At 32.3% G+C, this 23,488-nt stretch overlaps 2 protein-coding genes, 1 non-coding gene and 1 pseudogene across 7 annotated transcripts; 3 read left to right on the top strand and 1 right to left on the bottom strand.

Moving 5' to 3' along the window:
• The first annotated feature begins 233 nt into the window (after positions 1-233).
• On the top strand, positions 234-5,409 carry LOC121174788 (ATP-dependent DNA helicase 2 subunit KU80-like; annotated as a pseudogene). The gene is made up of 9 exons (XR_005891167.1): positions 234-326; positions 475-526; positions 1,318-1,450; positions 2,054-2,459; positions 3,037-3,201; positions 3,314-3,506; positions 3,617-3,823; positions 3,925-4,759; positions 5,135-5,409. The product of XR_005891167.1 is annotated as an ATP-dependent DNA helicase 2 subunit KU80-like (transcript).
• A 1,233-nt stretch (positions 5,410-6,642) lies between these two features.
• Positions 6,643-11,408, top strand: GSTZ1 (glutathione S-transferase zeta class). Its single transcript, NM_001368828.1, has 10 exons — positions 6,643-6,740; positions 6,840-6,951; positions 7,635-7,691; positions 7,802-7,887; positions 8,193-8,264; positions 9,158-9,211; positions 9,298-9,370; positions 9,474-9,535; positions 10,099-10,158; positions 10,982-11,408. Exons 1-10 carry the CDS (start codon positions 6,723-6,725, stop codon positions 11,087-11,089), a joined length of 702 nt encoding a protein of 233 aa, NP_001355757.1. The 5' UTR covers positions 6,643-6,722; the 3' UTR covers positions 11,090-11,408.
• An 847-nt stretch (positions 11,409-12,255) lies between these two features.
• On the top strand, positions 12,256-12,328 carry TRNAK-CUU (transfer RNA lysine (anticodon CUU)). The gene has a single exon. It is a non-coding gene; the product is annotated as a tRNA-Lys (tRNA).
• A 541-nt stretch (positions 12,329-12,869) lies between these two features.
• On the bottom strand, positions 12,870-22,006 carry LOC100788201 (ATP-dependent RNA helicase DEAH13). 4 transcript variants are annotated; one of them, XM_006573377.4, is made up of 13 exons: positions 21,959-22,006; positions 19,860-19,937; positions 19,721-19,793; positions 19,568-19,642; positions 19,422-19,471; positions 19,246-19,306; positions 18,804-19,157; positions 18,196-18,435; positions 17,884-18,099; positions 17,083-17,199; positions 15,763-16,977; positions 13,816-15,332; positions 12,870-13,534 (listed from the first exon to the last, which is right to left on the bottom strand). In XM_006573377.4, exons 2-12 carry the CDS (start codon positions 19,907-19,909, stop codon positions 13,818-13,820), a joined length of 3,966 nt encoding a protein of 1,321 aa, XP_006573440.1. In that variant the 5' UTR covers positions 19,910-19,937; positions 21,959-22,006; the 3' UTR covers positions 12,870-13,534; positions 13,816-13,817. The 4 variants fall into 4 exon arrangements, with proteins under 4 accessions (XP_006573440.1, XP_006573439.1, XP_006573438.1 ...); XM_006573376.4 differs by lacking the exon at positions 21,959-22,006 and adding an exon at positions 20,107-20,483; XM_006573375.4 differs by lacking the exon at positions 21,959-22,006 and adding an exon at positions 20,133-20,273.
• Between the last annotated feature and the right edge of the window lie 1,482 nt (positions 22,007-23,488).

Here is a 23,488-nt window from a genome sequence, read left to right as displayed (position 1 = left end):
CTAGGTTTAGGGTTTTGCTTCAACTTTACTCATTTTCCCGGGAAACACCATTTAGAATGTTACCATCTTTCTTTTTAATTATGTTGCTGACTCGTTCTCAAAATTTGGTCTTTCGCTATAGAATCATGTTAGGAACAGTTTTAGTTTCTTTTTATTATTGTAAATTTCGTTACTTCTGAATGCGTAAATTTGTGTTTGTCTTTTGGTGCCACAATTAAATTATTGGAAAAAAAAATGCCTTGCTTTTGCTGCTTGATGTGGGCCCATCCATGCATTCTGTTCTTCCTGAAATTGAGAAAGTCTGCTCCATGCTAGTACAGGAAAAGGTAGTAATCATTCCCACACTCTTTTCTATTCAAAGTTTCATTTTTTTTTTTTTTTTGGTTTTTCTTATGTCAATCTTGTGTGTTTGGTTTTGCTGGTTGATAGCTTCAATAACATGATCCTTTTGTTTTTGTTTTGTTTTATGTGCAGCTGATCTATAGCAAATATGATGAAGTGGGAATAGTCTTATTTGAAACTGAAGGTACTCACTCATTTTAGTCTTTACTATGCAATGGATCATGTTGACTTGGTTTTTATTGGTTTCATTACTGATTTTGTTGTCATGTAATTTCCAAGTTTTCCATGCACTGAAAATGGTAGCTATCTGTAATGCAGAAATGGGGAGCAAGACCTAAGAAATTATCGGATCTTCATTGATTTTCTTTTGCTTCTGCTGTGTTTCATTCACATTCTAAATAGAATTTTTGCCGATGAAGCACGGATTCTGACATGACACGGACACTTCAACACGGTTAATGTCTAAAATATAGGACACAAGGACACCACATAACACACAAACAAAGAGATTCTAGTTAAATGAAATATGAGAAACATATGATAAAATATTTAAATTGATGTTATATTCATCTTTTTAAACTAATCTTCTATGATTTTTCAAGTGTATTAGTTATATAAAGGTGACAATTTAAGTATTCAAGCTAACAAAAAGTATTTTTGAAATCAAACACCTAATAAGAAGTGTTGGATAAATGTGGGATGTGTCGGTCTCAAAAACATATCCGACACAGTGATACTTCGAACAAGAAAGATGTTCATGCTTCATAGATCTTTGCCCTGTTGACTAAACTGAGTTTTTACCTTTTGATTTCCTGTTGTTACTGTTACTAACTATCCATGCAATCATGCTTCTATGTGTCACTGGAAGAATCCTGCTTGTACTTTGCTATTTATTTTCTTTAAATTCTGTCTTTTACTGTGATGGAATTTGATCAAGGGCCTTCCTCACCTGTTTTTGTGTTGACATTTTTTCAGATACTAATAATGAACTTACTACGGAAGTGGGTGGGTATCAACATGTGGTGGTTTTGAAAGATACTAAAGTTGTGGATGGAGATATTTTGGAGGCTTTAGTAACAACTGCCTCGAGGAACAACTGACGGTGATTGTATCCATAAAGTTCTTGGTTTTAATACAATAAAACTTTCTTGGTTTTACATAATGCTACTTTTTACTTGTTAATGGTATTTTTTTAATATCTTGTCAAAATATTATATGATTTTGAGTTTTCCGCTGCATCAAAATATTCATGCTTGCTTCTGGCAAAAAGTATATTCTTTTGCTAGTTCTTTACTTTTAGACTATACAAGATGCCGGAGATTTGCATTTCTGGTTACACTGTATTACTTAATGCCATATATCTTTCATTTTTTTTATTTTGCTTTTCTAATCATTTGCTATATATCTCTAGTTCTTTACATAAACAAAACCTCTGTTTCTGTTGTACAATTTGCTTGCTTTCTTAAAGAGCAACTCTTTGTTTTACTTAATTTTTGTCAACAATATTTTTTTTTGCATGATTTTTATATTTAGATTTTCCTGAAAATCATTATGTTTGTCTTATTAAAATCAGGTGATGTAATCAGTAGCAAAACTTTATAAGATTAATTATTTAAATTTCCAATAGGAAGTTGATCCTTTCCTACTGCCATTGATTTTACCTCATCAGCTCACTTTTATCCTTTTCTGCGTACCTTGACTTTGATGTTAGTTCTTGATGCTGTGTCATTGTTGGCAAGGATATGTTAATAAAAAAAATTGGAGTAACAAACAAGGGAAAGAAACGTCTCTGTCTTATTACAAATGCACAATGTCTAATAAAAGAATCTGATGAAGGAACAATGGAAGAGCAAGTTACCACCATTGCCAACCAAATGACTGCCCATGTTATGAAAATGGAAAGTATAATTCTGAGAGGAAAGCTTAGTCAAGATGCAAACAAGGGAATAATGGATGAGAATGATCGCTTATTAAATATTTTTTCAAAAGAAACATCAACAAGACTGTCGTATGTGGAGAATCCAATTTCTTTGTTTGGTGCTCTTAGAAAAAGAAATATAACTCCAGTTACAGTTTTCAGAGGGAATCTTGAATTCAGTCCAAAACTGAGCATTAAGGTGAGATCTATGTATATAAATAAATTTAATTTCCAGCACATGATGAATGAACTTTTTAAATGCCATTTATATTCATTTATCTGATGAACCCATCACAGTTGATAAATCATATCATTTCACATGTTTTTCTTTTTCATTGTGGTATTAGTTTGATATTTAACGTTGTTATGCCATCTTACAAATGTTTTTTTCTACTGTAAATGATTATCAAATATCAAATGCTCCAATTTTGAGTTGTCCATGTACCATGACTCCATGGACAATTTATCACTTATTAAAGTTAAAAGATTTTGAGGCAAGGAGACCGTGGAGGGGCATAGCCAATGTTTTCTCTTGCATCTGCATCTTAATATTTAACATCACATTTCTTTTAATCTTATGTTAGAATAATGAATATAATTTGTTTTGGAGTTGAAGATTAATTATTTACCGTGTCTTTATTTTTCTTTCTTCTCAGTCTATCAAGTAGGTGCTCCATGCAAGTGGGTTATTTATTTATTCAATTTGTCTTTTAAATGATACATTCTAAGTAAAAAAAAAAGCATTTTGTTTTCATGAAAATGTTATTGATAATCAGGTAATGGTTTACAAGAAAACAGCTGAAGAGAAATTTCCTTCTCGGAAGAAATATTCTGATAAGGCTCCTCCAAATGATAAATTTGCTAAACACAAAGTCAAAATATATTATGAGTACTAGAGTTCAGAAGCTTTTGGGATTTACTGATTCTTCTAATGTATTTAGGTAGGACTGTATATGCTTTAAAAGAATATGTTTGATTCGAATTTATTAATGGAGATTTCCTGACTCTTTATTTTTCTTTTCTCCCTGTCTGAAAATGAAATGTTCACAAAAGACACCATTACATGAAAGATGTGTATGTTTTCCTACCTGAACCTGGAAATACAAGAGGCTTGCAGTTTCTGCTGTAGCAAGGGCTATGAAGGAAATGAATAAGGTGGCAATATTACGTTGTGTTTGGAGACGGGGACAAGCGAATGTTGTCATTGGGGGTCTTGACACCCAATTTATCCAATAGAGAAAATATTGTAGGTTTTTTCTGTCTGTTTCTTGTATTTTATATTGGTTTATCTGTTCTGGCTTCAATTTTGCCTCTTCATTTTTATTTATTTCTTGGTTCTCTGATTTTGCTGTGCAGCATGATTCATTTTACATAAATGTACTTCCTTTTGCTGAGGACGTGTGAGAGTTTCAATTCGCTTCCTTCACTAATTTCCCAGCATCGTGGCAGCCAAATGGACAACAGCTAGAGGCTGCAGCTAACTTAATAAAAACGCTTGATCTTGCACCACATGGGCAAGAGGAAGTTTTGCTACCCGACCTTACACCAAATCCAGTTTTAGAGGTACTTATTCTATCCACTCATGTATCTTGTTTATGTTCTCATTTCTGCCTTTATTCACTAATATTTCCATTTTTCTTTTTTATTCTGTTTTTTCCTCTCAGAAGGATTTGAAGTTTCATTTTTGACTTGGGATTGTTTAACTTGAGTTATGATCATGACTTGAGGTTTGAATCTGCATTTAGCATGTCTTGTTGGCTAGAGTTAAGATGTGGAGAGGTATGCTTAATCCTTGCTACCTAGTATATTTTAAAAGATATCAGGTTATTTACCCCACTGAAAATATTAGCATTGATCTCTAATAAACTATCCTCTAACTCCCCAAATAAGGTAATCTTAAGATAAAGTTATCAGATATTTCTTCAATCTTCAGCGTTTTTATTGTTATCTTGAGCTGAAATCGAAGGATCCAGATGTGGCAGTACCTCCTCTTGATGACACACTCAAGAAAGTTACAGAGCCTGATGCTGACCTGCTTTTGCCAATCAAATCTGTAATAGACTCATTTCGTAGGTCTTTGGAGTTAAAGGGAAATCCCTTGGCAAGAGTGTATGCTTTGCTTGCTCCTTTTTGTTACAAAGTACAAACAACAATTGTGATTTACATTCAAAATATCTCGCTGTAGAAAAAGTCAAGGCATTTATTGGGAGGAAAGAGATCTTCTTCAAATGATGAAGAGGTTAAAGGAAAATTACTGCTCAACCAGCCAATCTTGTCGGAAAATCATCTGTTAAAGTCGAGACAATTGGGGATCTGACTCCAGTTCAAGATTTTGAAGCTTTGATTTCACGCAGAGATAGTCCAGATTAGGTCGTGAAAGCAATTAATGAAATGAAAACCAAAATATTTGACCTGGTGGAGGACTCCCACAAAGGAGATAACTATCCTAAAGCACTGGAATGTTTAGTTGTGCTTTGCAAGGGTTGCATCCTTGAGCAGGTAACCATCTCCCTTATTCCTGCACATAAAAGACGGTTAGGATTTTCCCTGTTCAACTGTTAATTCATTTGTTATCACTCTTTAAATTTCTTTGTTTTATCTGCCTTTGCTTTGTAGTTTATTAAATTAACAATTTTTTGTTTGTGAAGGAACCAAAACAGTTCAATGATTTCGTTAAACATCTATGTAATTTCTGTCAAGAGAAAAACCTTCATAGTTTCTGTGAATATCTTGCTTCTAAGGAACTCACCTTGATCTCCAAAACAGAAGCTATAGACAGATTTTTGTATTATGACTTTTGTCGTGATTCAATTCATATAAAGTGTTTTTTCTTCTTTATTGCATAATAATTTGTTATTTGGTTTCTTTATACAGTGAAGTTACTGATGACGAAGCCAGAAGTTTCTTGGTTAAATCTGAACCAAAAAGTTTATCGATTCCTTCACTATATGTGCTGAAATATCTGAGAGCTTCATTCTTATGCCTCAGTAATGATTAGATATCTTGTATAAACAACTGTTTTGGGACAAAAATATAGGAATACATTGTAAATATTATCTGTACTCACCTGAGATTCTGACACTCGATTTCATTTGTGAGAAATCAGAATTTGGCAAAGCTTGAATTCTTCAAGCATACGTGTTTTAACACATGAAACTTTTGCATTCTAGTTTAAGATATGATGTCAAAACCAGACTGTAGAAGTATGATGCAGTTGTATGGTAGATGCTTGAGTAGGTTTATATTTTCCCAATTTCCATGAACTAAGGCTATTTCACTCCAATAGGAGGGTGTGCTGATGGAGTGATGGTCCATTGAATTTTGGTCTTTTTCTGTATGTCTATGTAGTTCAACCTTGATGCATGCTGCATGACAAATTCAAGTTGTTAACATTTAGGAGCCACCAGAAGTTTTGACATGTTTCAAATGCTTCAATGTTTTGTTGTTTTCTAAATGTAGCTCCGGTAGCTGACTATGAATTCACGATCTTCTAGTTGAGCCTGAATATGATAAATTTACAAGAAAAATAATGAACACACACACACACTATACCATAAAACATGCAAACAGGAAAAAGCAAAACAGAACTTTGTTTTATTCTTTTCAACACTAGAACATTTTTGTTTCATTGGAATGCATTGAACTGTAGATTGCAAATATACAGTTCAACGAAGTCAATTTGATTAGTATTTTCCTTTCCTTGCACGGAAGATTATTGCAAGAATTAATCGTTTCAACTTGCATCAATAAGCTTCTTCAGTGCTCAAGTGGACTATAGGATGTTTCAACTTTAAATTAATGGAAAAGAAATGATTGTCATATAGGGCTGGTTTCTTAAAGATTAAAAAAAAAAATCTAACGTAAAAGAATTCAGTGATTATTCTTTAGAGATTTTTAAAAAAGTATAAATTAATTATTTGTTTTGTTGCAAAATTAATTTATTTGTTAATAATTATAAAATTATTTTAAAAAACAATTGATTTTTACGAGAACTGATTCAAAATAACGTATAATTTTAATAAGCTTTAAAATCTTCTCCAGCTTCTAATTATTTTTGAAAAGTGAAACATGAAAAATTGAAAAAATATGTTTTTTTTTAAATTAACTTTTCATAAAAAATATAACAAGATTAAGTCTAAAATAAAAAAATAAGGACACAGACAAATAAAAAGTTCATGCATATTTATATAGACTAAAAACTTATTAAAAAAAAACCGTAACATGATTATAAAGCACTAACATAAATCCAGCAAAAAAACTAAAAATAAATAAAGCACTAACATAAGCTTCTAACGGATGTCGCTGAATTAAAAATAAAAAATATAATAAAACTAGTTTATGTCGTTGACCGTATATCTTTTTGAATGCAAGAACTAGATTTTGTTGAAGTTGTAGCTGAAACTGTTGACATTGAAAAACATAAGAAGAGTAATCCATAGATTTTGGCACCCGCGAATCAGACATGGACCTAGATTTGCGGGTAATCCTTCTTTCTCTGTGCTCTTTTGTTTCATTGATCACTGTCATGTTTTGAAAATTTTCCAAAATGAATATGAATTGAATTGTTGTTGCACTGCAGAAAAGTGGCCATGGCATTGGCAGCAATGCATCACTGCAATCCAATCTTGTGCTGTATTCTTACTGTCATAGCTCTTGCTCATGGCGTATTCGATTTGCTTTATCCCTCAAAGGTTTTTTTTTACTTCTTTATTGTAATTTTTGTTCCCAAGTCCCAACTTCCCATATTAACAATTACACTCGGTTTATATCTGTGTTTGACTTATTTTGAGAAAATAGCTTTGTCGCCAATAACGGTCTTACATGACTCTGAGCAGTATTGGCTCCGGCAAAAGATACCTGTTAAAGATATCAATGGTCTTTAACAACAACAAAAAAATCTATATAGCTTTAGCTTTTGAACTTGGTGTTTTTTTTAAATTGGTAAATTATTTCTCAACATTAACCTATTTCTCCACATGCACTTAATTTGTTTACTTCGAAAAAGTTGCTCTCGTTGATTTGTTCTTCTTTCTCTGTTTATATTTAACCCCTTGTTCATTTCAATTGTAATTTTATTTTTCATTTTCCTTTCTGGGATTTTAGTAAATTCTGATAGGATGATCCCTTCCCCCTCTTCACACACACAATTCTTTGCTTCAGAATGATCTCCATTACAACATTGCTTCTTTTTATTTTATTTTATTTTATTTTTTCAATTGAGAATAACTATATCTGATATAGGTGTATAACGGGAATTCAGAAATTTGATTTGCGTTTTGGATTTGGTTATGACTCCAGAAAATGTTGAATTGGACACAAGGAACTTATATTTCTTGATTGATTGATTTTTTTAATATGTATCTAATATGACTAGGGATCCCATATGAGTACAAAGCAGTGGATCTTTCAAAAGGAGAGCAGTACAGTCCAGGTGAATTCAGAGTTCTATAATATATGTAGTGCTTTAGGATCCAAACTGAATAATAGTGGTTGGTGAAGTCTGTTTGACGGAAAAATCATTCATTTATGCTTAAATTTCAGAATTCGAGAGATTGAATCCTCTGCACTATGTTCCAGTATTGGTTGATGATAATGTGGTGGTTTCAGACTCTTATGCAATATTTCTGGTAGGTCTAGTGCTACAACAAGCACTGAAAATATTGAATACTCTAATCAATTCCACCGCAGAAACTCATAATTTTCTATCATCTGATTATATCAGTCTTAAGGGTCCATTTCTTGGTGACTTGGGTTATTTCAGAAAATATGGATCCTCAAGATGGAATTGAGTGGGAATATTATCAAGTTGTTTGGATTTCTGATGCTCAAGTTTCTTTTCAATAATTTTATGTATGTCCCTGATTAGGTTTTGTGTTCTGTGGTCCAAATTGATGATTCATATCATATCTTTCACTTTTTCCTTTATGGTTAGCATTTGGAGGAAAAATATACTCAGAAGCCACTGTTGCCAGTTGATCCTCAGCTTAGAGCTCTCAATCTTCAGGTAAAACTCAAGATTGATTTGGATTTGCAACATTAATGTGTTGAATCAAGATTCATTTTAACTTTTAATCCTACTGGTTTGGTATCTTCAGAAGCAATTCAGTGGGAAAAAGCCAATCTTGTTGTGAATTGTTATAGTTAAATATTATAGAGGTTTCCAAATATCTTATAAGTTCTTCAGGATGCAAGATATACTATGAGGTACTGATACTTTAATTTGCTTCACATATTCATATGCAGTACTGATACTCTTGGATACGTATCCAATCCTTTACAATAAAATTATGAAATGAAAATTCAATAAATTAAATAAGAGAAATAAAAGCATGTACAATAAAGAAACATAAAAGTATTGTTCCTTAATGAACCAAAAATGGAAATCGTCCTCTTTATGGATGATTTCAAGAAAGAAATGATAATGATAATATTCTTATTTGCAGACAATTGGAAGTAATTTACGATAATGATTTATAATTTTTATTTTGTAGACTAGAAATTATAATTTATTATGCTTTATGATTTTTTATACATACATACATACATATATATATATATATATATATATATATATATATATATATATATATATTAATTACACGTATTGTATCCTATATATTTTTAGAATAATCGTAGCTCCACATTGGATATGTATTATATCAGATACACATATCGTATCTGCGCATCATTAAAGATTTATAAAAAGACCATGCTTTGTAAGAATTTGCTCACTATAAAATGATTCTCCAGTCCAATCTGTGGTGTAAACATATATCCTGAAAGGAAATATTCTGATACTGATAGATTAGCAGGCTCAAATCATTGTGCTCTAGCCATGATAAGGTGCAGGTGCTAGATCAAGTGTGGCTACTATCTGATGATTATGTTATTTTACAGGTAGCTAGTATTATTCACTCCAGTATACAGCCTCTTCATATGCTTAATGTTCTGGTACATTCTGAATTCTTGATTTGAAATGCTTGGATTGGCATTATGCTCAAATATTTTAGATTTTTGAAGGTTAAATTTTTCTATAGAAAGATATGGAGAAAATGTTTTGTGCAGAATCAAAACCATGGGCCCAATTTACCATTGACAAAGGTTTCTCAGGTAACCATATTCTATGCTATTGTTTCCTTGTATTTTGAAATTGTTTCAATATTTATTCAGTTCTCTTACTTTCACTTTTACTTTTTACTTGGACAATGTTCAGCTCTTGAAAAATTACTGAAGGATTTTGCTGGTACATATGCCACAGGAGAACATATCTATATGGTATAATCTGGTTGCCCTAAAGCCTTCTTTCTCTTTTTATTTACTATAATGGTTTGCTTCAATATGTTTTGAATGTTTTTTTTAATATGTTCCATGTTGTGGTCAACATCAATTCTTTAAAATATTTCTTGAAGCTAAGCTATTTATTGAAGGGAGAAAAGAAAAATTGTAAATGGAATTTTCTTTACCTTTTCCTCCACCCTCCAATTTAGTCCTTTAAATATTATCTTTTGTTTTTTGTCCATCATAGATTTTGAAATTTCAGTGTGCTGCCAAAATTAGTTTCTCAAGCATTATTCTGTTCTTTCTACTTTGAGATTCTTGCTCCTTTGGAAGTGAATTTTAAATTTCTCTGCATCTTGTTGCACATTCATAATCTTCAAAGGTTTATATGCCTTATCTTTTTCATGCCCATCTTTGTCATTTAAAATGTTTACTATGCTTGAATTGATTAATGTAACAATCTAGCTGGAACACTGAAATTTTCTGATATTTTGAAGTTAATTGCTTAAACTTCCAACCTGGAAAGGCATATCTAACAAAGTAAATGTTGTATTATGCAGGCTGATGTGTTTTTGGCCCCACAGATTACACTGGCAGTTCAGAGATTTGATATTGATATGGTATAGTTCTCATTATTTCTTGATATATTTCTTTTGTTTCAAAATACTAATATTGGTTCACAAGCTTGACTAGTTGGGAGTGGAGATAAAATTCTTCTCTTCACTCTCTTCTCCTTTTTTTTTTCCTTATCAAATTAAGCTTACTTATATTACAACCTAAGAATTAAATTAAAGGTGTTAAAATGCCTCAATATTTTGAACGTTAGATGGTCCTAATAATTTTACACCTTTTAAAATCTGAGTTGATGATTTTTAAATATTTGTTTCAAAAGGTCAATTGTTCTGGGCGAAGGATGGATCTGTCTTAAGGATCTTCAGTCTTACTTGGTTAGTAGTTTTAGATGCTTTGACACCAATAGAGATGCTAAGAAACGGCTTCGGATGAGTTCTCAGTTGGCAATAGTTTGGTGTATATGGTTGGAAAAACATGCTAGAATTTCCATGGCTTGTCTAGTTTTACTGTGGAATCATGCCAAAGGTCTCTTTAAGGGGATTTCTTTGACAGATAGTCAGAGATTGGCATGCTGTTCTACATGCTTCATGCTCTTAGTTTATGTTCTTTTCTCTTGCTGTGCAGTATTTCTTATCCTCATTCTCAATAAAATTATTTTTCTTTCATGAATAAGTGCTTCTGCCTGAGAGAAGAAATCATAAACCCTCTATATGAACAGTTACAATTTGCTTTTGAGTTTTTGCAGTATTTCTTATTCTCATTCTCAATAAAATTCTTTTTCTACCATCAATAAATGCTTCTGCCTGAGAAGAAATCATAAACCCTCTATGTATGATGAACATTCACAATTTGTTTTTTGAGTTTTTGCAGTCCAAATTCCCTACCCTTAGTAGATTGTATGAAACATACAAAGCTTTGCCAGAGTTCCAAGCCTCATCACCACAAAGACAACCTGATGCCTTGATTCATAACCCTTGATTACTTGCGCATCTTCGATTATTATTATATTTTGGGTGTGGAGTTACCATGTAAATTAAATGGTTGTCACAACACAAGGCCTTCTATGCAACACTAATAAATGAGAGAAATAATAGAGCTTGTGATTGAAAAGCAGACACTACACTACTTGAGCTCTATTTAGTAATTTGTATTTACTTGTATTTCATAACCTTGTTTCCTTGTTGAGCAATTGACAGCATTTGTTGTTATATTAAGCTAATGTGTATTATTATATTTTCTTCCCCCTTAATTTTGGAAGTTGTATAAATAGTTGCAATATCATGTAATAGTTTTATAACCTATAATTTTAATTTTCATTTTCATCCCAGTACCCGTTGGGTACTTATAACCTATCCCTGCACTTGCGCTGCACACTTTACTTGTATATAAAATTAATAAATCAATAAAAAATATGATAATAAGATAAATTACTACAAATAAATTAAAAGTATACTCAATTTAAATATAACATTCAAAGCATTCACACATAATATTATGATCCATCTTATATATAAGAAATAATTACCTAATTCAATAAGACTAATATAAGTGGTTGATTAGTTAATTTGTCATAACTTTTAATTTTATTCCAACATTATTCATGATATTAAATGGTTTAAGAGGTGATTATTTTTAAAGATATTTTTTTTAACCAATGAATATACTTTATTTTATTGATTGTTCAGTCAATGTACCTACTTGTAGAAATAAGTCCATATCATTAATAGATCTCTAGGAGGGGGAGGGGGGGGGGAGTTGGTTGAGTACTATAGTATTCATACCTGTCTCATTCTCGCAAAAAACGTGAGTAAATACCTTCCCACATCCCTAACTCCCACAAATAGGTAATTACTATTCTTGTTTGTGAATACTTTTATAGGTACCTATAAGGTTTGGATTCATTTTATCATTCGTTAACGCTAACTCTTCAGAAGTGAGAAAATAAAAATATAGTTTTCATTAATCTCAAGTAAATTAAGATCATGAAATATTCTAATTAAAATTTAAGGTAGATATATTTTTAATTTTTACTTTATAGGTATGTACATTTTATAATTTAATGTAGAAATAATTGTTTTATAGCAAATGCCAAACTCCAAGCGTATATTTTTTAATAAAGAAAGAGATTTCTATTATTTATAAAAGCCCGTCTAGCTCAGTTGGTAGAGCGCAAGGCTCTTAACCTTGTGGTCGTGGGTTCGAGCCCCACGGTGGGCGATATTTTTTTAAAAAAATTCTCAAAAACACCAATCAATTATACTCTACGCAAGCTGTACTAATACTACTTTACTCAACAATGCATTCATGGCATAAAAACAATCCATTTAAAAATGATAATTTCAGTTTATTAATTAATTAATTTATTTACTTAATATGTATGTGGTTGCATTTTTATTAAATTTTTAAATGAGCAATTTTTATTATTCTAGTTTATCGACAATTCATTTTTAAGATTTAAAACATCGTAAAATTTCATTAAAAAACTTAGTAAAATTTAACTTTTATTATATAGAAATGAATAATATACTACATCTAAATATAACCAATATAAATAGAAAATATGAACAAATGGTGTCCATTTTTTTAATATATTGTATGGGAATAGAGAAGGGAATGGTCGATTTATATAGATGCGAGAGGTTAAATAAAAATTACGTGTGCAGTTAAAGGATAATATAGTCTAAAAATATGTAGACCAAAACTTCCAATTGCCTTTATTACTGTTATAAATTAAGCACTAGGGAGCTGCGAACAAAAAAGCACCAATCAACTATACTTCATTATGCTGATGTATATATCCTTTTCTATGTTCTGATACAAGCTGAGAAATAACTTAGACAGCATATTAGCTTGGAGTATAATAGAATTTGTTAATGGTGTAGAATCAAGGAATATGCTCCATAAGTCTTCTTCAAAAATTGTTAATACTCCTGGCTTCACCAAACTATTCAAATTTGGCTCATGAGCAACCAAATCCAACTACTATTTGTCTACTCACTACGAAAATCTTAGCCAATAAATTCAGCAAGATAGAAGACTGAGAAGAACAATTCAATTTGTATCAATTTCGACTCATAATTTTCTCAATTTTTTCCCCACAAAGCTATACATACAGCTTCCATCAAAGCATACCAAAGAGGACGAACTGAAAGCATAGAATTTCTGAAACATCTCTCATGCAGATAAATCAGTTCAGCTATGTGATTGAGCATGCTACGGCAATTAGTGTGCTGAGGTAGTTCAGGATGAATACAGTGATGGAGATGCCCCTTGCCACCACTGACTTGGTTAAAGCTGGGGTAGTTCAGCTATGTGATTGACCATGCTACGGCAATTAGTGTGCTGAGGTAGTTCAGGATGAATACATGATGGATATTCCCCTAGTCACCACTGACTTGGTTAAAGCTTGGATGCATTCTTTTCCTGCAGAAGGCAACACAATATTCAAGACAGAAAAAAAATGATATGCTGGTTTGGAGAAGATGCAATCTAGGCACCATATTAAACCCACAACTCAACCTTCCACCCAACACATGTTGACCCTCCTCCCCAAATTGTAATCAAATTCTTCGTAAAATTTCTCTAACTTTTTTCTCGCCGAGCTAACAAAAACCTATATCTAAAATATTTTAAGAATTTCTGTCAATACAGGAAATACATTAGTTACTTAGATTACACAAACAATTGAATAATGTGCGTTTTACCTTCATAGTGGTTTATATTTTCCTTTCTTTTTTTTAGAACTTTTATGAAGAGGGCTTTCTTGTTTCTCCATAAGCACTTCATTAAGCATTTGTAACCATAACTCTTCAAAGTGCTTGTGAAAACTCTGCTGAAACCAATCCAAAATTTCTGAAAATAATTCCCTTGGATTCTCCTTCCACACCATTCTGAGCATAGCAGAGCTATCAATCAGCCTGCTCTTTAACTTGCTCAAAAGATTTCCCACCCTTTTTTGACCAAATGCTTCTCTCTTCATAATACTTTCAGGGGGGGCTGACATGTATTTTCTAACAGATTTTAAACATGGACACACCTGGCCTTCAAGCAAAGCATAGGCAAACACTTGCACCTGATGTTCGTCATTGCTAATGGGCAATGAATGCTTCGGAAGCTCCCAACAGAAACGCCCAAAGGTTGGGATTACCCAACATTTTACTTGGTCAGTCCGGGCATCATAATAAGGTCTAGGATCCGTCAGGGGAGGAGAGAAGATGCATGAAGACTTTGCATTCTCGACTAACCAAGCTGGCTCTACACTTGTTACTCCGTGCATATATGCTCTCTTGGCACTTGTTATCCCTTCTTTGTTTGGTCTTTTGGTCTCTAACAGTTCATTGTAAACCAAAAACTCGGGGCCTACTATGGAAGCTGATGACCAGCGATGAAGGAAAACACTTTCATCAACCATGCTTGATTGATACTTTAAAGCATGAGAAGTTTTCTCTCCATCAGAGGCCCTAGAAGAAGCTGTAATACGTTTAGCAACCCTATCTGCCCAGCCAGCACATATTGCTTGACAGATGAGCCTTTCCTCAACCAGAGAAAGAGGATATTTTTCTGAAGAAGCCTGCCAAGCACGTTCTACATCCTCTAAACTTCCATGAATCCATGAATACTCTTCTTCAAAACCACCTTTATCACTCTGATAAAAGACCAGTTTAAGTAGTTGTTGTCGAAGTTTGGACATTTCATCCATGGTTTTGAAATGCAATGCATTGTCATCACAGAATTCAGCTGATTTCTCTGAATGTTCAAAACACTGCAAAGCATAAGCTATGGTTAGGGCATCACTGGTGACAACTCTAAATTTTTCACGTGCAACTTTAGCTGTTTCTTTTAGTTTCTTTTTCCTTGACTTTTCTTTTTTACCAATGCCTTTCTCACCGTCTCCCAAGCTAGATTTCTCAACCATCTCTAAATCTCTGCTGCTATCATCTTCATATTGCATTACAAAAGGGTTTGACAAGCTCAAAGCTGCAGCGGCTGCAACAGCATATGCCAGAAGCATATTTGGATTACATTTATGCTCATGCCTTGTATTTTTAATGACAGTGAGAAGCATTCTAGAATGACGAGGACTCAAGGGATAATGTGCCATGGCTTTTCCTAAAAGTGTAAGTTCATCCTTGTTATCAAGTGCTTCAAGAGCTTTCAAGCAATTCTCAGCCTCAAGCAGAGAAGAATCTTTAAGAGAAGTAGGAAATGGGAAGTTTGCAACCTGAATGAGAAGCAATAATAATGAGTATAGAAATATCTCAAACCAAAAAAAACAGAGAACAGAAAAAGAAAAGAAGATCCAGTTTGATCAGGAAGGAATTGAATAAATCACACGGCCAGACATTTGAAAAGCTTGATAAATTTTACAATATAGAAAAAAAATTGACAATGCAGGAGCAAAATAAAGCCTTAGAACCAAACAGCAACAATCTATGTGAATACTATCTTCTTAATGATATATGTTGTGGAAGACCTTTTGCCTTTGGCTTAAGATGCATCCCGTTCCCTCATTCAGCCCATGATAAATAGCAAAGTTATCAGAAAGGAGAACTTAATAAACTACCCCCTACTCTGTCATCTAATGATAGCACCCAACATAAACAAGCAAATGGAATGAAATCTCAAAGGATATAGTAACACACTTAACCTACCTTTTTAATATGCATGGATTTCAAGAGAAGGACAACACCATGAACAGGTACTTTCTCAACTTCGGCAGGAGAGTGCTCAGGAAATTCATTACTAAAGGCTGCAGAAGAATAGAGACGGTAACAGTGTCCAGGTCCAGTTCTTCCAGATCTGCCTGCACGCTGTGCGGCAGATGCCTTACTTATCCATTGTACTTCATATGTCTCCATGCCATTAGAGGGATCATAATTCTTCACCTTTTCTCTCCCAGTATCAACCACATACTTTATCCCTGGGATTGTTAAAGATGTTTCAGCAACATTTGTGGCAACAACAACAAGGCGCTCTCCATCCCCGACTTCTTCAAATACACGAAGTTGAGCTGCTGCAGGAAGCATGGCATACAGAGGTAGAACACAGAGTGCACCTGGAGTACTGCAATTTTCTTTGGCTCTTTTCTCCCTGAAAACTTTTGATTGATCTAAATTACCTTCTATATTCACAGATGTCTCCTCTCCATTTGAGGAGCTTAATGTGGCTTGCCCAGACAATTTTTCAAAAGCAGCCTTCAATGAAGCAAGACTTCCTGCCTGTCCTAAGACATCAACAATATTACTTCTGTTCTCTGAAAGCTCAAGATTATCATCATCCTCATCAAATTCCAGTTCACTATCTGTTTCTGAATCATAAGAAAATTCAGATTCATTCCAATTTACATCGTCCTCATCTTCATCATAGCCACTAAACCTATCGGTTTGCTGGATAGACGAACTTCCATGAACCTCAAATGCTTCATTGATCTCATTAATATTTACTCCCTCAACAGAATTTGTTTCATGGACCACAGTGCTATCAGTTTCCACAGACCCTTCAACTTTTTTCTTGATAAACTCCCTTGATGCTTTGCGTAACTTCCTGCACAAGTCCTCTACTTCCCTTTGCCCAGTAACAAAGACAAGTATGCCCCCAGGTGGCAACCTCTTGTGAATAGCCAAGACCTTCTTATATGCTTCTCCAATGTAATCTGTTTTCTCTGTTTTCTTTGCAAAATACGCTGTTACTGGAAATTGCCTTGTAGGAACTTCTATCACTGGTGGAGTAGTATGGAATAACTTTCCAGAAGTGAAGTCTTGTACTCGCAAGGTGGCACTCATAAGCACAAGTTTTAATGGAAAAATCATTTTTTCAGGACTTACACTTTCCCCAGAAAGTATCATCTTCTTCTGTTCATAATAAATCTGTCATAATAGAAAAATAAAAGACCATCTTGATTAGAATGTCAGAGGTATATATTAAAATATTTATTTATAAACATTTGTAAAATAAATCACTTTAACACTTACCATTTGGCGGGTTTTAATTACACGTGAGAGCATCCCAATCAGAATGTCTGTGTTCAAGCTCCTCTCATGAGCCTCATCAAGAATTAAGACAGAATAGCGCCTCAACAAAATATCATTCTGCACCAGATATTTAATTAAACAACAGAAGTACATATGATTCTGTAACTCTTACAAATCTTGTTTTAGTGTAACTAATATAAGAAGGCACAATTACATCAAAGCATCATTCTCATATAGCACAGACAGAGTCATTCACCAAATATATATATATATATAGCATAGTCATCATCACAACAATAATAAAATAATAGCAACACTGCTTTTCTGATAAGAATCATACTTGCAACTACTGATAACAATAAACATGGTGCAAACAAATGAAAGAGGAAAGTTTATGATAAATCAATTTTCAGTTTCCAATCTAAAGTGAGAAGGAATATGCATCATCCTAAAATGAGCTCAAATTCACATACAAACAGTAATGTTCTCAAATATTTTACCAATAAATAAATGTTTTCAAGTAAGTGATTAGCCTTCTGGAATGATGGATTAAGATGCTACACAATGAATAATAAATTCAAAGATCCCATCATGCATTAAGTTTTAAGTAACATACATCGATCCTTAATTTAAAAAATGTTTCTTAAGTTCCCATGAACTTATCAGCCTGTTTCCCCACAAACTGATCAAATGTTTCTATAAATTTATCATTTGTTATCCAGCAGAGAAAGCTTGATAGGACTTCTCAAAATAAAAATAAAAAATGGGAAGGGGGATGGGGATGGGGTAAAATATAACAACCTGAACTTCTCGTAGCAAAATTCCATCAGTCATAAACTTGATAGAACAACTTTCTCCAATCTTCTTGTCATATCTAACTTGAAAACCAACCTCCTTCCCTAGACGAAGACCAAGCTCATAAGCCACACGCTTAGCTGTGGCAAGAACTGCCACCCGACGTGGTTGAGTAACACCAATAATACCCTTACTTGAACCATAACCAGCTTCATAAAGAAACTGATAAATTTCAAAAATTAAAAAGAGAATAATCAACAGGTAAGCTAATTAAAATGATAGACACTACCACCATAATCAGGTAGCAGACAAACTCACCTGAGGAACTTGAGTTGTTTTACCACACCCAGTTTCTCCACATATGATAACACTAGAACGGTCATTTATAGCTTCCATTATCTCTTGCTCCATCATAACTATAGGTAGATCCTTTCTTTTGTCTTCAACCTCAGTTGGTCTATACACATGCACAACAGTAGGAACATTTGACCACCTTGGTGCAGAATAATCTGAAAGGTTGCTCAATTCATTGGAGTTATGGTTCTCATCTGTCCTATCCTGTCCCATGTTAAGAAACAAGAGCCAAAAAGCATTAAAGTAATTTAAAGAAAGACAAAGGGATCTCATAAATCATGTTGTCAATTAATAACAAAAAAGGACACATTAACTAACAATTAACTACCATTACAGGCATATAAGCATAGTGAATTGCATATACAAGATAATTTCTTTCAAAATTAACAAAATAGGAAACAAATTTTGAAAGCATGTGTAATTTTTGCATACACAAAAAAGAAGGAAGGTGGCGGATAATACATAAGTGATATAACTATGGGGTATTCCTCCAATGGTCCAAATGACACAGTTGAATTATATCTTGTGCCTTGATTATACATACTAACTTGCAATCTGAGTAGGAACTATACCTTTGACTTGGTGCTTTTTATTTCATCAGTAGAACAAGACATGGTAGAACTTCTGATTTCATCAAGATGCTTGTCAATGGAAATGTCAGCAGGATGTTCAGAGACATATTTATAATTTTCAACTTCATTGCCATGAACTGGTTCTTGAGAGGACTCCAAAGAAACTGATGTTGTATTTAAGACTTCCTCTGATCTAATGGGTTGAATTTGAATTTCATTTTCTTCGACTTCATCAGCGTGCTCTAAATGAATCTCATCCGTCTCAGGTTTCTTAGACAGCCCATCATATGAAACCTCCAATCCTTCTTTTAATAAATGAACAGCCCTCCTACGCTTTTCCTTCATAGTCTCATCCTACAAATAGATGATAGCACCAGTAAACAAATAGCCTCAACACTAAATAATTTTTCCATAAAACTATCTCTGTTTTAACAATACAAACCCGATTTATATTGCATGAAGACAGCAAAAGAGGATATGCATACTCTGGAAGTGTGTTTTCACTGAAATAAAATAATATAAAAATAAAAATTCAAACTTCGATCAACAACTTAATGCTTTCCACAGAAAACAGCATTAAAGCAGAAACTGTAACCGGAAAATAAGTTATTCACATACTTCAATGTCTTAATGGCTTTTTCCAGCAGAAGTTGCTTCTCCTTGTCATCCTACATAAACAAAGGGAACCAAACAAACTGAGACTGTAAACAGTACAACAGAAGAGAAGATAATAAAAGAATTCCCCTTTTGTCCACCCAACAAACCTCTAACTTCTTCATCTTCCTTTTCTGAGGTTTGCTCAATTTTTGTTTCTTATTTGATTTGACTTTTCCATTTTCCTAAGTCAGCAGAAATTTGATCAGACAAAATTTGTAAACATGCAAATTGAATGAACAAATAAATTCAACTGTCCCTACCTGTTCCTTCCCTTTCCTTTTCCTCACCCTCTTAGCTGGCAAAATTAGTGCATTGCTATCACTATTGCCCAAACTACCCAAAAAAAATGCAAGGGTCATTCAGATGATTAAAGACACATAAAAAAAGTGAGTAATTTACCTTTGAGAATTGAACTCAATTTGGTCTCCAGAACATTCCCAAGTTTCCATTCTGCTATGCTCAGAAACCAGTTATGCCCTACGTAACGGAGGATTTCAGTGAATTATAAAGACACTATTAATGACGACTGCTAATATTAAAACAATGGACACTGATCTGATCTTATGTTAAAATAACGATTTATTTAGAAATCAAGCAGGAGCCTATAGACTAATGGACTAATACATAACAAGCAGGATCAACTGACTTGGTATACACCAAACAAGCCCTCACATTTCTCACAATAAAACCGTCAGTCCACTAAATTCTTCTATTTCAACACACAGAACCATAGTTGTCAATAGCGGCCGTAGCGGCCGCTATAGCGGCGGGGCGGAGCGGAACCCATCCGCGACGGACACGTCTGTAGCGGTGCGATTTCAGGTCGCGGCTGGAGTGGCCGCTATCGCGGCGGAGCGTAGCGGCGCGGTGCGGGTTGCGGAGCGGTTTTTTGCGCCGCTACTTCGAAGCACTGATGGTATGAGTGGGTTCGGTGGTTCTGTTGCTTCTTCTGCTTTGTTCTTCCCAGAGAGAGGGAAGAGAGAGAAGGAGGGAGGGAGAGAGAGGAAGAGAGAGAGGGCTTTCTTGCGGCGCGGTTTTAATATACCAGGGGATTAAAAAAAAAACAATATATAAGGTTGGCTTATATAGAGGCAAACAATATTAATATATAATAATAATGTTAATAATTAAATAATATTAAATAAATATAATAATATTATAATTTTATAATATTAAAAACTTTTATATATATATATATATATATATATATAGTTTTAAAATTGAACATATCTAATTAAATTATAGCCAAACAATATTAATATATAATAATAATGTTAATAATTAAATAATATAGAAATAATATTAAATAAATATAATAATATCATAATTTTATAATATTAAAAACTTATATATATATATATATATATATTTAACATATCTAATTAAATGGTAGCCAAACAATATTAAATAAATATAATAATATCATAATTTTATAATATTAAAAACTTTTATATATATATATATATATATATATATATATATATATATATATATATTTGTTTTAAAGCTTAACATATCTAATTAAATGGTAGCCAAACAATATTAATATATAATAATAATATTAATAATTAAATAATATAGAAATAATATTAAATAAATATAATAATATCATAATTTTATTATATTAAAAATTTATATATATATATATATATATATTTGTTTTAAAGTTTAACATATCTAGTTAAATGATAGTCAAACAATATTAATATATAATAATAATGTTAATAATTAAATAATATTAAATAAATATAATAATATCATAATTTTATAATATTAAAAACTTATATATATATATATTTATATTTTTGTTTTTGAATATATATATATATATATATATATATATATATATATATATATATTATTTAACATATATAAAAAAATATTAAAATAGCGGCCATCCGCTACGCCGGTATTCACAAGCACCACAATAGACTATTTCTTTACTTCTACATCTAAGAAACCAACGAGCATTCAAAAAGTGCTTGGAATTTCAATACCATTGCATTCATAAAGGAAAGTGATATTTACATACCATCACAATTTCACAACTACAGATTTCATCGAGTTTCAAACAAAAATCATACGAGAGTTTTGATTAAAGCAACCACAATATGACAAGACATGGATGGAAAAGTAAAACATCAGCACATTACACACTGAACATACTAAATTGACTTCTCGAACTCCAAATTTCACATGTACTTTTTTTTTCTTAAACACTCTTCCAATTGAATTATAATTACAGAGCCCATTATAAGAACTGCCACGTAAGCATATCTAGCTCAAAAAATTTTCCAGTGACCCAAATTGCGTCACCTATGTTTATGTGCAGAATGTAATGCACACATAGGTTGTTGAATTAACCTAATTAATGCTTTCTTTCTAAAAAATACTAATTAATGCTTACAGTCACATAATCAATAAGTTAAATTTCAGATACTATATAGTTCATATGATAAACAAAGGACGAAAGGAATCATGAAACAAGTGCGGCTAACCTGCAATAGCACGACAGCGACGGGTGCTTCGTTGGAGTTTGGCGGCGGCGCGCGGCGGATAGGCTGAGAAGAACCTTAGTGAGTGTAACAAATAGGGTAAGCAGAATGTTTTTCTCTTTTAATTTTTTTGGCAAAACGCAGTCGTTTTATGTCTTCATTGAGCCACTCGCCCACCATGGAAAACAAATAATAAACGTTCAATTTTTTTTTTTAATTTTAAAATGGACGAGCATGATTTAAGAAGGCAACCTTATAGGAAAGAAGTTAAAAATTGAGGAGTGTTACATATTTATATTTCCGTTAATATTTAATTATTTAAGAGAAAAATAAATTATAAATCAACAGTATTAAATAATTTTGAAACAGTTTGAATAGTAATATTCATTTGGGATTAGTATAATAAGTCGTGAGACCATGAGTTCATGATCATGTTGATGTATGGATTTGCCATTTGTGAACTTTTGTGTGATGTCAAAGTGCTTATAGTATGTGTGTATACTTAATATCTATATATGTGATGATATAATTAGTGAAAGAGTATTTTATTGGAGACGGAAAGACATAAAGGAGTTGTATAATTATATATTAATGGTGAAAGTTTAATATTACTTGACTATTTTAAAAAAAAGTTTTAATTTTGACTACATATAATAAAATTCAATGATCAATATTTATTTTTCTCATCTTAATTTGATCTTTATTCCCTTATTTGATTTTTTTTTTAAAAAATCATCAATTGAGTCAATCAATTATCTTCTCTCCAAAATAGTCTTTAAAGTAATAAAATTATATAAATAGTTTCTAAAGTGTAGAATATCTATCAACTTAATTCTTATATTAATATTTTTACAAACGTTTATGGATTAATTTGAAGAGTATTTTAATACTTGAGGGAGTATTGGGTATGATTTCTAATACTCTAGAGATCACTTATATATACTATATTATTTTAGAGACTATAGACTATTTAAATAAGAGGTTAATACTTTAGGAATGAAATTGATGGTTTATTCTCTTTTTTTTTTGATTCTAAGCTTTTAGCACAATAACAAATCTTTTGTGCAAATCAATGTGGTACAATAATTTTCATTTGCAAGAACTATATTTATGTTTACATTTCTTTATTTCATTAAATTTTGACACACATTTCTACATCAATTTTAGGTAGAACTGATGTAGAAAGGTGTTTTTCACATCTTTTAAAAATCATCATTGAAAATGTTTGACTTTCAACAATGGATCAAAATCATCTTTGAAAGTCTTTTAGAATTTTCGTTGAAAGACTTTTTTGTAGTAGTAAGAAATGTTCCATTGGTGATCCATCAAGTTGAACACCTAGAGAATTAACACGACATACTGATGACAGAGAGGGAATTGTCTCAAGTTAATGATATTAATAACCTCAAAATTGTCCATCTCACGACAAACATCCTTAAAGCCAAGATCCCAAGCATTACCAAAAAATATGAATTTAAATCGTTCAGTTTGGTCGCTAAAAGTATCAATGATCAAAATGGTGACCAAATAACG

This window comes from Glycine max, chromosome 1, assembly GCF_000004515.6.
Source record: "Glycine max cultivar Williams 82 chromosome 1, Glycine_max_v4.0, whole genome shotgun sequence".
NCBI classification, from domain to species: domain Eukaryota; kingdom Viridiplantae; phylum Streptophyta; class Magnoliopsida; order Fabales; family Fabaceae; genus Glycine; species Glycine max.
The sequence above is the reverse complement of the archived record's forward strand: the minus strand, read 5'-3'. Positions and strand labels throughout refer to the sequence as shown.

Excerpts from the sequence above, each read along its gene's own strand:
- GSTZ1 (NM_001368828.1), top strand. Across the intron at positions 7,692-7,801 it reads AGGAGAGCAGTACAGTCCAG|AATTCGAGAGATTGAATCCT; the intron begins GTGAATTCAGAG and ends CTTAAATTTCAG. Across the intron at positions 9,536-10,098 it reads CAGGAGAACATATCTATATG|GCTGATGTGTTTTTGGCCCC; the intron begins GTATAATCTGGT and ends TGTATTATGCAG.
- LOC100788201 (XM_006573377.4), bottom strand. The coding sequence starts at position 19,909 with ATGGAAACTTGGGAATGTTCTGGAGACCAAATTGAGTTCAATTCTCAA. Across the intron at positions 19,307-19,421 it reads AAAGCCATTAAGACATTGAA|TGAAAACACACTTCCAGAGT; the intron begins GTATGTGAATAA and ends ATTTTATTTCAG. Across the intron at positions 19,158-19,245 it reads CTTCATGCAATATAAATCGG|GATGAGACTATGAAGGAAAA; the intron begins GTTTGTATTGTT and ends ATCTATTTGTAG.